A 15256-nucleotide genomic window follows, 5' to 3' on the forward strand; every position below is an offset into this window, starting at 1 on the left:
TGATAGGAATGAGAATATCCTATTGACGAACGTCTTGACTTCTATGGTTGAGAAAATGCTCCAGAAATAGCCAGGGCCGGCCCTGACTTTTGGAGGCCCTTGGGCGAAAAGAGAAAAGTGACCTCTATAAAATAAATTTTACTAACATACAATTTGAATATAGTTTAATAGAAAAAAATTTAAAATCAATATATTCATTTAAAATATGATAAACTCCATACAAAATTTATTTCTTCTTCAAAAACTGCAACACCATAGTTTTTCTAACACCTCATTTTTTATACATAAAATTGTCAAGCTATTTACATTCAAATCATTATCATCATTTTCTCTCAATTCTTTCTGCTCATTCGTTGCATGATTATGATCATCATTTTCTCTCAATTCTTCCCGCTCATTGATTGCATAATTATTTAATTCTTCTTGATTACTCGATTGATGCTCATTTATTATATGATTATTTAATTCTTCTTGACTTTTTTCTTGCAATTCATCAACCGAATTTTCAATTGAAGAGTTAGCTTTAAAAAATTTATGAAGAACACCTTTGTGAGTTTTAATAATCTGTTCCACTCTTTTTCTTTTGTTTCTTTTCTAATTCCAAGATTGATATTTTTTTAGAAACATGTTTGTATTACAAATTTCAAGTGTAAAAATAAAACACACAAAATCAGCAACAAAGCTAACATTGAAATAAACACAAGCAGTGAAAATAATAGTCAAAGAATAATAAAGCAAGCAATCGATATAACTTATTCTATGATGATTAAAATTAGGATGATTTATTTAAACTCTTTCAAATCTGTAAGAAAAATTATAAAATATTGACTCTAATACAATATTAAAAATTAATATTGAATATTGACAATAAGAAAAAATATAGATAAGTAGACAACTTACGTTGTAAGTTTATATATTGATGAATGATGATGTTGATGAAACTAAAATTAATAAACTTTTCTAATTTAATTATAAGAGATTCAAAGGAGAAAAAAGTAGAAAATTAGCGTTCAAGATTCATACTTTACTCTTTAGAGTCTTATGACTCCTGTAAACAAATTAATGAAGAAAGAATTGTACAAAAAATAAAATATTGGAAAGAGAAAAATGAAAATTTACCTTCCTTCTTTTTTTCTTTCTTTTCTTTTTTAGATTTTTTTCTTAAATTTTAATTGAAAATATATTTTGTGGGCCTTTTTTAAAAAATTCAACAATATATATATTTTTGGACCTTTATTAAAAAAAATCCAATCAGATAGATTTTTTAGGTTTTTATTAAAACAATCTAAGTATATATAATATATATTATATATGCATGTCAAATTTGGGGGCCCCTAAAAATCGAGGGCCCTTGGCCATCGCTCCCGGTGACATGCCTCAGGGCTGGCCCTGGAAATAGCTCATGAGCCTTGTTCATATCTTTTCTTTTCTATCTAAAAGTCTATTGTTTCTGATTTACAGACTTACCTTGAGGCATGTGCTTATTGTTTTCTTTCTCCTGTGACACCTACTGTTGAGTCATCTCTATATACAATGTCCGATCTAACACCTCCTGATAAGTGCCGATAGAAGATCCTAACATCCTGATCTGAATATAGGTTGCAAGGCCTTGAGTGAGCTGGAATATCTAGTCACTATCCTAGGCTATCAGATAAGGGAAAATTTCCTGAGTTGACTAAACTTTGCATTATACTCCATCATAGTATGATCACCTTGCTTCAAGTTGAAGAACTCCTGATGATGTGCCATACAAGGAAAATATTACCTCTCAAAGGCATCTTGAAATAACGACAATGTAATGAGCTAATATTCCACCATGTAACTGCCTTCTGCATATTCCACCATGTAACTACCTGATCTCGTAACTGATATGCCGTTAATTCAACCTTTTCTTCATTAGTACAACTCATGTATTCAAATGTGTCTTCTAGGTTATCTAACCAGGCATGAACAGTACAAGAGTCAGAATCACCATGAAATAGTGTGAGTCGGTCCTTAATTAACTAGGCTAATAATGGTATACGTGCTCTATTCCTCACCCAGCTGGTAGTAGCAAGGATAGATACCGTTGGTGGTTTTCCTGAGATTGTATTCTGTGATGTCACAAAATAACTTTCAATTTGAGAAACTCTAAATAAAAATGTGCATACAAAATGATCAACTGTTGTCATACTAAGACACTCTAAATATTTGTAACCATGAACTCAATATCTCCCATTAAACTTATTATTCATGTGCAATTTTGTATGTGAGCATATGTTCATAGCATATTTAGTAAGTGCATCTTCAAAATGTTTGTGCATTGCGGATACCTACAATAAGAATTTATATATATTTATGTTAGTACTACTGAAATTGAGTTGAGTTAACATTATGAAAGTTGAAAAAATACATTACCTAACGAACATAAAATTACTCAACAGAGTCATCTATTTCTTTCATTAGCAACAGAACAAATCTCATGTTTATTTCATATGCATCTTCAGCTATTAGAAATTACTCTTCAAGGTCACTATATTTGTTAGTGTTGATTGACTCATCTAATAAAAAGTACATATCATTTGCTAAGAATTTATCCTCAGAATAACTATTTGAATTTCTACTTTCATTCTATTCTCATTATATTATTGTTTAGTCCACGTATCCTCAAAAAGATCTTCCAATCCTATACGTACTAGGTCATCCTCAAAATTAGGAGCTTGTTCATTCAAATTGAAACTGTAATTGATAGTCTCTCTAGTATTAACCACAATACTAGAGGAAGTTGAAGGTGTCATATTGCTGATATTCATATTTATATTTAGAGTAGTAGATTTATTTTGATTCTCTATTTATGAATCTATAGATTGCGTCATAACTATAAGCACATCATTAGAAATTTGATCTTCCTGCATTGATACAATCATAAATTAACCATATTATAAACAAAAATTCTATTAAGATTGTGAATATTTAAAAATCACAATAACCAAATAGAGGAAGTTAATATATCATTAAATGTGTATCTTACTAAAATTGTACTAAGAATAATTAGGATTTTAATTTAAAGAGTTAAATAAAGACATCTAAAAATTGAACATGTTAATTTTCCTACAAATTGATAATACAAATTTATAGAAAAGGAAAAAGACAACTAAAATCAGTCGAAAAAAATACATGTCTCGATTGATCAGAGTGAAAAGCTTCGTCTTCGATAGGATTTTAAATGTTGTCGGTGATTTAAAGTTTTTCTTGAATGCTTGTAATTCAAGAAGATCTGAGGATGATTCGCCACACAATGAACAATGTCGAAGTTTTGGAATCACCAGAATTTACACCAAATCAAAGAACGAAACTTCAGTTTTAAGGAAGTTTCGCCCTACAGGAAGATTTGAGCACTGACCCAAAAAAGAACATACCTGAGTTTCACTCGACCGTTGCAGTCAGAGATGATTAATTAGGAGGAAGGTTGCGTTTTGCCGGTTAAGACTTCGTGGTCAGGAGAAGGGTCATTTGTCTTCGTTTAGTTGTTGTATCATGCTGCATAGTGTCGAAACACGTCAGTGTTGGAAATGGCGTGGTGATGAAACATCGATGTTGGTTCGAACGTCCATCGTGAAGAGAAATCGACATGGTTCATACTTCTATATATATATATATATATATATTCAAATTGTATGTTTCATTCTGCTAAAAGTGTTTATGTTGTTGCAGAAAATTGTGAATGCTATTCCGTTTTTGTTTTTTCACTTTCGTAGATGAAAGATAAAACAAGAAAAAGCACGGAGTGTTGGAAGAATATGATTTTGTTTAGTAGAAATGTTGATACGAGCAATAAATAATACAATATTAGTCCAGATAAATTAATTATTTAGTTGCATTGGATAGTTTAATTGCGTTTTCATTATATTTATATAAGATAAAAATGTATTCAAATATATTTATTAAAATATAATAATAATTAAGCCAGACAAATTATTGCTTTCACTAAATTAAACTCAGAACCTCCCACTTAGTGCTCTAACCAACTGAGCTACGAAGCAATTTATTTCTGTTTTTTCCTGATCAATGATAACTACTTTGAATCTAAACATAAAATAATACAATCGAATCCCGATTCACTATTTCATAAATTAGGTCAAACTAAAAAAAAATGATTTAGATAATAAAATATATATTTCAGTAAAATTTATATTTAAAATTTAACCTATAAGATTGTAACTAAATAATAAGCAAATATAGTACCCAAAATTAAATAAATAATTTTTATTCTATTCCAATTTAATCTATATTCTTCTTCAATTTAATTTAGTTATGTATCAACTGCACTAACTCGTGGAACCAATGATATGGAGCTCGCATTGTAATGATGTGGGGCAATTTAAAGGAGCTCGCTCCTGGGAGGGATCTCCTTCCAAGTGAGTTTTTTTATAATAGAAAAATGAGTGAGTTTTTGTTTTCTTTCGGCGTGGGACCAAAAAAAAAAAACTCTAAATACTCCTAACCTCGTGTTTTCTAAATTTAAAAACTAATTGATACAGTTCTCAGGACGTAGCATAGATGATAGACGCATGATATCTTTGACATAATGATCAAAGGTTGATTCTTAGAAACTGATGACCTAAGGTTTACCCTACCATGTGTTTGATGCCTATGTATCTACATATACCTTGTTCCATATTCATAGTGTCGACACTAAAAGAACCATTAATATAACGGATTTGTATTTGAAAACTAATTTATACAGATAAACGATAGAACAATAATATCATCATTTAAAATAATCACAAAGGAATTTACTCTCAGAATTGTGTGCCAATTAGAAGAAGAAAGAAAAATAAGTTAGAAAAATGGTGAAAGTGATGGTTATGCGCATTCGAGATTCCAACATCGGTAATGAGATAAGAGAACAAAAACTTTCAATCATCAAGTGCAAACCTTCAATTCCGTGAACCGGTCGTATCCTGTATTGACATCATCCATCAAAACCTGAAGGAAACAAAGAGGTTAGTCGTCAGGGCGTAGCACAGTTGGGAGCGCATGATTTCATGGCCGAGAGGTCTAGGATTCGATCCTCGGGGTGTCATTGTCTGGGGCTAGCATCCCTGCCATGCGCTTTCAGCAGTGTACCTGCATTTACCTCCCTTCATATCCGTGGAACCGGCTCTAGGGATTTGCTGATGTGACCGTTCCATATTTTTATGAAGGAAACAAAGAGGTATTTAAGGCAAAATCTTCTTTACCAATTTAGCATATCTAATAATGTCATCTGAGAAATAGGGCAACTTTGAAGTTTAAATATTCCTTGCAACAGAAAAATTGAAAGCCAAGTTATATATAATAGTTCTCTTATTAGTATAAGAAAATCTTCTTCTCCAATCTCCTCTCTACTTCTTCAAGGGTTCAATGAAATGTATCTATGCAAGTACATTAAGTCATCAATTTTTGCCAACAAGTTAAACAGATCTTAGAACCTTCAATCCTTACTTACTGCTTACAAAACGTAGTTGATGGTCACATACATAAGATAATGCATACACAAGAATCAAGAAATTGAGATATGAACCTTTTGTTGGAAAGGTTAGTGAGCACTCGCTCTGTCTATATTATTTTCTTTTCATACAACTACACTATTTATAGAAGGATAAAAGACTTCTGGGTGACTTTTGGATTTCCTCATGCGACTCTTGGACTTCCTGGCTCTGGGACATTCTTAGGCGACTCTTCGACTTTCTCAACGTAATCAATTTTTTTATTTTCAACACTCCTGCTTAAAATTGATTTTCTTCATGACTCCAAGCATACTCCTCATCTTGCTGAAAACATCCACTACAAGAGGTTTTGTAAAAATATCCGCAACTTGATCAGCAGATTTCACATATTCAAGTTTGATCTCCTTTTCCGTAATACTCTCTCGGATGAAATGATAGCACATATCGATGTGTTTACTTCGATCATGAAAAACATGATTCCTTGCCAAAGCTTGAGCAGACTTGTTGTCGACAAAAATTGTGGTTGCTTCATTCTCTGACAAGCCTATCTCCTTCAACATTCTTCTTAGCTAGATTGTGTGACAAGCGCATGCCGTAATCGCGACATATTCAGCTTCACAGGAAGATAGCGTGACGATTGACCGTTTCTTTGAACTCCACGAAATTGCATTAGTCCCCATAAAAAACACAAATCCAGTTGTGTTTTTCCGATCATCTATATCTCCGGCAAAATCACTGTCGCAATATCCAATAAGTTGGAATTCCTTAGATGACGAATAAAACAGCCCGAAATCAATAGTATCTTTCAAATATCTCAAAATCCTCTTTGCCACCTTCATGTGATCATGTGATTCGTTGTTGGCACTTCCATGAATCGACTAATTATCCCTACGCTAAAAAGAATATCCGGCCGAGTACATGTCAAATACCTTAGGCATCCGACAAGACTTTTGAACAGTGTGGGATCCACCTTTTCTCCCTTTTCTTCCTTGCTCAATTTAGCTCTAGCCTGCTTAGGAGTAGCCACTGGTTTGCTATTTGACATTTTAAATCTATCCAGAACTTTCTTCACATATGCTTGTTGCCTAACAAAAATTTCATCATCCGATTGACGCACTTCTAATCTGAGATAAAATGACATTAAGCCAATATCTGCCATCTAAAATTCTCGGGTCATATCATTCTTGAAATCTTCAAAGAGACTCGGATTATTTCCTGAAAAATAAGATCGTCCACGTAGAGGCAAATGAACAAACAATCTCCATTTTTATCCATCTTCACATAAAGCGCATACTCATGTGGACATCTTGCAAATCCTTTCTCTCGAAAATATGCATCAATCCGACTATACCATACTCAAGGAGCTTGCTTGAGACCGTACAAATCCCTCTTCAACTTCAATACCTTTCCTTCTTGTCCTTTCACCACATAGCCTTTTGGTTGCTCCACAAAAACATCCTCCTCAAGGAAACCATTAAGAAACGCCGACTTCACGTCTAATTGAAATATTTTTCAGTTTCTTTGTGCCACAAATGAAACAAAAAATTTGATTGTTTCTAAACGAGCAATTGGAGGAAATACCTCCTCATAGTCCACTCTGTGTCGTTGTGCATACACTTTGACGACTAATCTCGCTTTATAGTTTTCCACGACACCTTTGGCATTCTTTTTCTCTTTGAATATCCACTTGACACCAATCAACTTTTGACCCGCTGGAAGAGAAGTGAGTTCCCAGGTGTCGTTTCTTTCAATGGCTCGAATCTCTTCGTCCATGGCTTGTCTCCATTTCTCCTCCTTACTAGCTTCTTCAAAACTCAAAGGCGTTGTTTCGGCCAACAGACAGAACATAGAGACATCATCGATTACCTCCATATTCTAGTAAAGATCTTGGATAGTTCTCATCCTTCGTGATTCTTCATTAGAGCTTTCACTTGATGAAGATATACTAGAAGGTGTGTTCGGCGTCGTCGTAGGAACTACGAGCTAACATGTTTCTTCTCCTTGATTTTCCTCATCGAAGAATGGGAAGAATTTGTCGATGGAATCTTCATGTACTTCCCAATTCCAAGAAGCATCTTCATCAAACTCCACATCACAACTCACAACAATCTTCCCGTTGATAGGATTGTAGAGCTTGCACCCCTTCGATTTTCCGTCATAGCCGATGAACACAAAGTTCTCGCTTCTATCATCAAGTTTTGTTCTCTCTTGCTTCGGCACATGCTTGTAAGCAATACTCCCAAAAATCCTTAAGTGAGATGCATTTGGCTTCTTTCCTCTCTAAACTTCAATTAGTGTCTGGTCTTTCACGCTTTTGGTTGGACAACGATTGAGGAGATACAGTGCACAAGCCACTGCTTCCGCCCAAAATTCCTTTAGCATCTTCTTATTGTTCATGATGCTTCGCTCCATGTTGAGGATGGACCGGTTCTTTCTTTCAGCCACTCCATTTTGTTGCGGTGATCTTGGAACTGTGAGGAAGCGCCTAATGTCATTTTATTCATAAAAACGGTTAAAAACACCAGAAGTAAACTGTCCCCCTCTATCGGTTCTCAATGCCCGAATTATATAACCACTCTCTCTTTCCACCAAAGCCTTAAAGTTCTTGAAAGCATTAAAACCCTCAGATTTTTCTTTCAAGAAATAAACCTAAGTCTTCTGGCTAAAATCGTCGATGAAAAGTAAGAAATAATTACTTTTACCATAAGATGACGGCTTGATCAGTCCACAAACATCGGCATGAATTAATTCAAGCGTCTTCGTCGCTTTTGATGTTGCTTCCTTCGGAAAACTTCTTCTTGCGTGTTTGCCTAGAAGACACGCTTCACAAAGTTGATCCAAATGATTGATCAAAGGCATCCCCTTATCCATCTTCTTTTCGAACATCATTTTCAGGCCACCGAAATTGAAATGTCCCATTCTCATGTTCCAACACCACGCTGGATCCTTTATAGACATTTGCAAGCAATTCAGCTCTTCGGTTTGAATAGGAATCGAAAACATCCTATTCTTTGACATAGTCACCTTCGCAATTAGGTTAGCGCTCCCGTCTCGTAGCCAAAGATTATGATCCTTCATTAGAATCTGGTAGCCCCTTTCCATGAGTTGCCCCAAACTCAAAATATTGCTCTTTAATCTAGGGACATAATACACATCGGAAATAAACCTGTGAGTACCATCCTTCAACCAAATCAAAATGGTACCTTTGCCTTCAATCTGGATTTTCGAATCATCACCAAACGTGACATTCCCGGTTGCCTTTTCCTCAAGTTCAACAAATTTTGACTTGTTGCCACACATGTGGTTACTCGCACCGTTGTCCAGATACCATTGGCTTACTCCTCCAACAGATTCTTGGTTGAGTTCCAACAACAACGTTGACTCTTCCACTTCTTTCTCCTCGACCAGATTGACTTCTTCTTTTGCATCCTCGACGTACTAGCAGTTACGAGCATAGTGACCTATTTTGTGACAATTGTAGCACTCAACACGTGACTTGTATCCGTCACTTCCTCGTCCTCGTCCTCTTTCTCTCCCTATACCATGACCTCGACTACCACCATGAGAATAACCGCGACCGCGACCTCGTGAAACTGCACTTCCCCTTTCAGCAGACGAATGCTTGACTAGTAAGACTTGCTCCAATGGCTCTTTCTTGTGCTTGTTCATTCGCTCCTCGTGCACCCGTAGCAATCCATTTAATTCATCAATGGACAGATTCTCCAAATCTCTGTTTTCCTCAATTGCAACCACAACATGATCAAATCTCTGATGTAGAGAACGTAAAATTTTCTCGATCACACGAACGCCTTCTATACTTTCACCGTTTCTCTTCATCTGGTTGACGATGGACAAGACCCACGTGAAATAGTCTGAAATAGACTCCGACGCTTCCTGATGAAGAGCTTTGAATTCTCCCCGTAAAATCTGAAGTCGCACCTTCTTTACCTTATCAACTCCTTTGTGAGAATTTTCGAGAATTCCCCATGCCTCCTTTGAAGTTGAGGCATTTGCTACTTTCTCAAAAACTGCATCGTCCAAACACTGGTGGGTGATAGATAGAGCATGCTGGTCCTTCTGTTTGTTCTTCTCGAACTTTTGAATCAGGGTCAACTCCGCATACTCGTTAGGTTCGACAAATCCATTGCTGACGATTTCCCATGAACCTTGGGAACCGAGTATCGCCTTTACTCGGATAGACCAACTGTCATAGTTGTCCTTCGTAAGACGCGGATACTGGAAGCTTAAAGACATCCTCGGCTCTGATACTAGTTTGTTGGAAATGTTGGTGAGCACTCGCTTTGTCTATATTATTTTCTTTTCATACAATTACACTATTTATAGAAGGATAAAAGACTTCTGGGCGACTCTTGGATTTCCTCATGCGACTCTTGGACTTCCTGGCTCTGGGACATTCTCAGGCGACTCTTCGAATTTCTCAACGTAATCAATTTTTTATTTTCAACACCTTTGTTTCCCTTAATTCCTAGTGTTCCTACCATTCTCCACCGAAAAAATATTATTTTTACACCTCCATCAGTTTGTGAAAAACATATGATATGCAAACCAATAGTCAAGTAAGAGCAGAATGAAAGACAAAGAAAGCAACCTAAATAATTATGCTAACGAATTAAATACTTAGGAGAATGTAGAGTCTTGTGTAATCATTATTCCTTTTAAGGTAGAAGATTTAACAATTTGAGTGGAAGGTAAAAGTGTAGAGGAAGATCAAAGAAAATATTTAATCCATTATCCAATGCAATAAAAAGTTAACTAATTTGAATCTTACTAGTGCTATAGCCAATAGAATTCATTTAGCCAATACTGATAGCAAGGACAAACACGTTAGATAGTGATGATAAGGATAATCAAAAACATTGTCAGCTCCACATACATGCAGCAATGCGAGTTATGAACGAGAATGCATGCTCGTGATAGTCTCCAACAATGTCAGATAATTTTATATAAACTAAAAAATTGTGCCTGAAAAATAATCTGAAATCAAGAAAAAAAGGGGAAAATAAAAACCAACATAACTCACCCGATAGTTTAATCTTTCAGGAGCAAAACTCATTGCTACGAGATCCAAAGAAAGCCAAAAGAATAATGACCTTTACATAAATCTTCTTGTTCAACTGCTGTATTAGGTCAATTTAAAGTTCATCTAATATGTTTGTAAGAACTAAAAAAACTCAGTTTGTTGACAATTAGTGTGCCACAACAATTATAAATTCTTCCAAACGGTAAAAACTTCTTCAAAGAATTCTAATAGCAATTCTCGATCGGCCATGCGGAAGAAATCCTTCAGCTCCTTTCTAACAACATATAGCATTCCAAATTCAAACAAATACTTCAAGCACTCCGCCATCAATTTGTTAGCCTTATATAACCAGGCTGTTCCGAGTCTCTTGAGAACATTAGTAGTATTTATATCGGCTAACAAAATTTCTTCGGAGCAATCCTTAAGATCTTGGATGTCATATATGTCTGCAGCAGCCATCAATGTGAGACTATGTTTTGAAAAATCATCATGTTTTATTGTTCCGTATATATATGAAAGAAATGTCAAAACTTCATCCGTCGACATATTGAGTATTTTTACTACTCCCAAGTTTTTCTCCTTGAAATCATTACCAAACATGCCGTCAAAAACCGATGACCTTGAAGCTAGGATAGCTCTATGAGCTCTCAGTGGCCCATCCAACGTTTCTATTACCAAATCTATGTGTATATTCTCTTTTAGCATCCGAGATATGCAATGTATGGTGTTTTTTTATTGAAAGATCCAGCAGTAGATTTTCTCTTAACCACAATGAAGAGCCTGCAGAATCCTGCAACAAATATAATGTCAGTAACTATATTTTAATTGACATGTATGAACAAAAAAGTACCTTCAGATCTAAAAATTCCATGCCTATGACAACACTTGGCATAGAAATATCTTGAACGTGGCAAATAGAATCTCCATCCATCAAGGACTTCTCATAGACTGCAAACAGGATTGAGAAGACTTAGAATTTCCTCTCTTTTCTTCTTTCTCCAACAAATTAAAGAGTAGGTGAGCTAAAGACTTCTCAGAATCACAAAGAGTAGGTTTTAACATAAATTGATGAAACTACATCATGATAAATTATGTTGTCATTTTTTTCTTCTTTTATATGGAACTCAATGATGCTAGTATCTCTTTACCATACTTGTTTAATGCATAGTTTTTTGTTCAACTACCTTTTAGATCCTTGTTTACTTCCCCTTTGTTCTTTTTTTTTCTGCAACCAGGAAATACGAGCTGCCTGGTTACCTTTAAAAGCTAATTTTAAAGGTGAAGCTAATGTGGGGAAGGATCAGACCACATTAGGTTAAAGCTAATTTTAGTGGAAATATAATAAATTCCACAAAGTTGGTCCAAAAAGTTTCTAGTGTGGGAGTGTAGAATAAGAAACTAGGGTGAAATAAATGGAAAAGGCAAATATAAATGCCAATATACTTGGCAATTAACTATTCCCATAATAAAATCCCAATTCTTCATAATTATTTTTTGTGGTTCTTCAGTGATACCATAGACTTGGATAAATAAGGTAATACTCAAAATTGCTTATAGGAAAGAAAAAAGGTTGGAGAGCAGGGTGGACAAATAGATAATAGTTTAGAATTTAGCACATTGGAAAATCTGAGAATATTAATGAAGATATAAAGGATCTATTATTCAATAAAAAAGAATATAGATAACATTATTAGGATAAGACCAGGTGGTTGACATGGAAATGAGTTTGTTGAGTATTGTGTGATTGTTGGGTTGAAAATTTATAAAATCATGGTATCACCTTCTATACTGCATGGATCAATTAGGAGTTGAGTTGTTAGAAACAACACATACAAAAAGCTATATATAACACAGAAAAAAAATGCCAAGATGGGTTTGTGATGTTCCTTGAAAGGATAAAATAAACAAATAAAATTATCTAAGCACAATTAGGTGTAACAACAATAGCTAATAAATAAAACTCATAATAAATAAACATTTCTAGTAACTTGGTCCATGCTGAATTGACTTCCTAGTAAAGCTAATTGCAATTATATAACAATATAATTAAGGTGTAATATTACTATTTTCTCATGTGGAGCCCTATAATGTAGCAAATAAGCATTTAACATTACTCTTTTTTTTTAAGTGTAAGCACGAATTTTGTAAACGGAGGGTTCTTAGATAGATGACTGGTGTCTCTATTGCAATGGGAAAACTTAATCATAATGGAGATGACAGTGGATTTCATGAGATGTTGTGTGGATGTGCAAGAGCCTTCTCTTTGATGTGATTTGTTTGCCATGTATAAGAGGTTGAGGGTAGTGTAAAAATACAAGTTACCTAGCTAGGCCAAGGTATATTTCATACTTAGGATAGTTTTGCAGAATGGATTAAAAGGGAATTCAATTATTGTTATTTTTTTGTTATGGGTGGAAGACCAAATCTTGGCTTGGGATTTTTTTTTAAGGAATACAGTGATTAACTTTTTTCTGTTCTGGTTGTTGGCAGTATGGAGGGGGGACAAGAGAATTTTTTTAGGAGATGATGGGGAAAATTGAGCATTAGTTTATTTTCTTCTCTTTTTTTTTGTTGAAAAGAATGAAGGGAAAAAAGAAACTGCTTTTTCTCCTTGTAATGAGGGAATTATAGGGAGGGGAATATATTTATATTGGTAATTGATGGAGTAGAGGAAGGCAGAAAGACTTAGTACAAAGTAATTAAAGTTGAGGTTAAATAAATATAGCAAAATCTAGAGCATATAGTGGTTGATATGATGATCAATGCACTGGGAATGTGAAAAAGATATATACTGAAGTGCTAAAATTAGGAAAAGAAAATATAAAATGTTAGACAATATGAAAAACTATAGTCTTCCTCACTATAAGTGACTCTTTGTTGGCCATTGGATCGATAAGGAAAACCTTTGCTACTCCTTGTCGGTTACTAATCCTTCTTGGCCTCTCTCAAAAACTGACAGCACTTCTTATAGTTCTATTGCGGGTATCTAATTGAAGATCACATGACTATGTATCATTGAGTTCATGTAGACATCCCAATCCCAATCTGGTGAGCCCAACACTGTTTAATAATGATGGTTTTTTTTCTCATCTTTTTATATTTTGTTTGGATTTTTCTTGTAGTTACAACTTACTCTCAAGTTGCAGAAGCCATATTTCATCTGCGGGAAAACCATGGATTTGATCTGATAATGGTTGATGTCTGTATGACTGACATGGATGGAATTCAAGTTGTTTGAATTTGCTGGTTTTAATATGCATCTACCAATTATCAGTAAGTAATTTTATTTTAGTAAAAGGCATATCTAGAAGATAGTTTCTGTTCTTCATTATTTTGAAAATATTTGTCTTTCTCCTTTATGTAAATATCACAGTGATGTCTGTTGATTCAAGATTTGAGTATGTGGTCAAAGGATTAAACCAAGGAGCTTGTGGATTCTTATGTAAACCTAAACGGTTGGAAGAAATGAAAACTATTTGGTAGTTTGTTATCAAAAGAAAGTGTCCTAGAAATGAAGTATCAGAGTGTTATGGCTTTCTAAAGGTGCATAATTCTGAAGGCAATAGGTGCTCCATTAGGGGTGGGCATAATTTGGTTAAAACCGGAAAAACGATCAAACCGAAAAATTTCAATTTTTTTGGTTCGGTTTTTTCGATGTCTTGGCCGGTTTCGGTTTAAGTTTTTTAAAATTCGATTATTCGGTTCGATTTACGATTTTAACTCCCAAAAAAACTGATTAAATCGAACCGATCATATTATACTTAAAATATGATTTTATGGATATTGGGTCATACAAGTGGAATGAGCCTCTAATCATTTGTAATATAATAGTACAATCAAATTATATATTTATATATTTACTTATTGTTACCCGATAACAAAATTTTAGTATTACTTTAAATTTATAATTATTTTAATAAATTGATACTTTTTCTTGGTCTCTAAACTAATATTTATAGTCGTACAAAATCAATTTAATTCATTATATAAATCGTATATAATCGACCGTATAAATCGGATCGTATTACAATAAAAATCAGACCAAACCGTAATAATATGGTTTGGTTTTGGATAAAAAAATTTCAAAATTGAAATCGAAAAAATCAAATCATAGTAGAGTAAAACTAGACTAAATCAGTCGATGCACACCCCTATGCTCCATTGGTGGTCCTGAAAATGCTTCGAACACTTTGGCTCATACGTACATGAAAAGCAAAGAAAAGAAAAATCAAGATCAAAAAGATAATATAAGCCTCCATCAAAGCAACAACGCTTAGCTTGGTCATTGGAACTTCATAAGAAGTTTGTTAAATGTTGTTAATTGGATTGGCATAGACCGTATGGCCTTTTCACCACTTGTTGCATCTCTTAAGTTTTAATTTCAAGTTAGTTACATTTGTTTGATTGTACTATTAATGATGTGTCTAATACTAGAATATATGCTTTATATGAATTGAAAAAATCTCACAAAATTTTTTTTTTCAGTGGTTGTGCCCAAGCAAATCCTAGATGTGGTAGTGTGATGAACGTTCTCAAATAATAATCAAATTGCAAATAAGGTAGCAAATTTATGAACTGAAGTCTAACTTTGATATATTTGCATTAAGTTCTCACACAAAACATAATTTAAGAGTTAAAGTGCATAATGTCTATATGAAACAAATAATAAATAAATAAATAAATAAATAAATAAATAAGAACGGTAATACAACAATAAAATCTATATGAAATCATCAAAATATGT

At 34.1% G+C, this 15256-nt stretch overlaps 1 protein-coding gene across 1 annotated transcript; it reads right to left on the bottom strand.

Annotated features, from left to right (window-relative positions):
- Positions 1-10695: 10695 nt before the first annotated feature.
- On the bottom strand, positions 10696-11217 carry LOC122004769 (BTB/POZ domain-containing protein At1g21780-like). The gene has a single exon (XM_042559605.1). The coding sequence runs from the start codon at positions 11215-11217 to the stop codon at positions 10696-10698; it is 522 nt and encodes a 173-aa protein (XP_042415539.1).
- Positions 11218-15256: the final 4039 nt, after the last annotated feature.

Source organism: Zingiber officinale, chromosome 7B (assembly GCF_018446385.1).
Source record: "Zingiber officinale cultivar Zhangliang chromosome 7B, Zo_v1.1, whole genome shotgun sequence".
Classification (NCBI taxonomy): Eukaryota; Viridiplantae; Streptophyta; class Magnoliopsida; order Zingiberales; family Zingiberaceae; genus Zingiber; species Zingiber officinale.